The following is a 1,833-nucleotide window of genomic DNA, read 5'->3' as shown; positions in this document are numbered from 1 at the left end:
GCCGCCTCCACTGCGCCCGCCGCCAGCTCCAGCCGAACGCTCCGGGTCCTCGGCCTCCGCCTCGTCCTCGTCATCCTCTGGCGCCTCCTCGCCCGCGCCGCCCGCTAGGGACAACGGCTCCGGAGCTACGGGCAGCAAGCGACAGCTGCAGCAGTGTCCTGCGACCCCACCGTTCCGGGCCCCGCCACTCAGCCCGACCGGACCCACTGGGGTTCTTACCCGCCATAGCTGCGTCGACACTCCCCGCCTCTCTACACTCCGCGCCCCGCCCGCGCTTTCTTTCCCGCACGTGACACAGCTCCGCCCCGAGGGTGGGAGGGAACGCTGGGACTATTGAGCACCGCCCGTGGGTGGGAGTTCGGTCCGCTGGGGCGAACGGGGAAACTGAGGCTTCTGGCCTGGCCTGCACGGGAGAAAGTCATTGGGAACTGCGGCCCGAGGCCACCTTGTAGGAGGGGTTGATGACCGAGCGCTTAGTACAAGGGCGAAAACTGAGGCTTCGCGTTCGAGGGTCTAGTGGCTGCACCTGGGGCCACCACCTGTTAGGCTGAAGTCTAGGCTGGGGTGCACGAGGGACTCAGCCTGCTGGAATGAGCAGGGAAACTGAGGCCTGAGATGCACGGCCACCCCTCTTGGGGGACCTAACCCTAACTGAGGTCGGGGAAACGACGCAGACTGAAATGAGAATCAGCCCTGGTGCATACAAGGGTGGGTTTATAGTGCTCAAGCCGGCGCCAGTCTCTAAAGCGTTAACTTCCCAGCTCACCCAGGGCTGTCGGCTGATTCCAGGATGGCACCAGAACGGAGACCGCTAGCCAATCATAGCAGGGCCACTAATTTCATCCGCAACCAATCGGTAGCAAACGCTAAATTCCCGCCTCAGCCAGTGAATATTAAATAGTTGATTCCGCCCAATTCCGGGTCGAGTAATGGGCAGCCGTTTCCATAGGCCAATCAGCAGGGACTTTCGGGTCTCATGTATCCAATCAGTTACAAGACCTGTTCTTCATCTAACCAATCAGCCCCTCAGTCTAGTCCCGCCTTCCCTGTCCCTCTCCGTGCGGATCTCACAGCAAGCAGCGGTGTCAGCCCGGCTTTTGTTCTCTTCACCTATTCTGGGATCTTTGGCCTTGAAGCCTTGGGTTGTGAGTCCCTCCAGTCTCTAGCAAGGCTGAAAACCCTGAATGGGGACTTCCCAAAGCTGCAGAGCTGTATGGTCTGGGCTCAAACGCGGGTGGGTGGACCCCAGTCAGGGACAGAGGGACTGAACTTTAGGGGCACAGGGGTAAGAGCCGGATACATGAGAATTATTATAAAGCAAGAAAACTACAGACCCTATCCTTTGTAAATAGATGGGGAAAAAAATCATTCACAAAATATTAGGAAAGAGAATTCTGCAGGAGACAAACTGAATTATACACCATGCCAAGTGAGGTTTATTCCAGGAACACAAGACTGGTTCTGTCTTCAAAAATCAATCAATGTCATCTACCATGTTTAATAGGCAGAATAATATTCCCCTAAAGATGTCCATTTCCTGATTCCCAGTATCTTTGAATATGTTAGGATACCTGGCAAAGGGGATTTAAGATTGCAGATGGAATTAAAGTTACTAGTCAACTGACTTTATTATTATTTTTTTTTAATTTTGAGACAAAGTCTCAAGCTGTCACCCTGGGTAGAGTGCCGTGGCAGTACTGCTCACAGCAACCTCAAACTCTTGGGCTTAAGAGATCCTCTTGCCAGCTCAGCACCTGTGGCTCAAGTGGCTAAGGCGCCAGCCACATACACCTAAGGTGGTGGGTTTGAATCCAGCCCGGGCCCGCCAAACAA

The 1,833-nt window shown here is 54.9% G+C and overlaps 1 protein-coding gene across 1 annotated transcript in view; it reads right to left on the bottom strand.

Annotated features, from left to right (window-relative positions):
* Nucleotides 1-275, bottom strand: part of MPND (MPN domain containing) — a 10,082-nt gene extending 9,807 nt beyond the window's left edge. The window contains exons 1-2 of the mRNA XM_023512643.1: nucleotides 220-275; nucleotides 3-125 (exon numbers count right to left, since the gene is read on the bottom strand). Coding sequence (XP_023368411.1) covers nucleotides 3-125; nucleotides 220-226 — 130 coding nt within the window. The 5' untranslated portion in view covers nucleotides 227-275. The remainder of the gene's footprint in view (nucleotides 1-2; nucleotides 126-219) is intronic.
* Between the last annotated feature and the right edge of the window lie 1,558 nt (nucleotides 276-1,833).

The sequence above is a fragment of the Otolemur garnettii genome, unplaced genomic scaffold, assembly GCF_000181295.1.
Source record: "Otolemur garnettii isolate 467f Iridium unplaced genomic scaffold, OtoGar3 scaffold00029, whole genome shotgun sequence".
Lineage (NCBI taxonomy): Eukaryota > Metazoa > Chordata > Mammalia > Primates > Galagidae > Otolemur > Otolemur garnettii.
The sequence above is the reverse complement of the archived record's forward strand: the minus strand, read 5'-3'. Positions and strand labels throughout refer to the sequence as shown.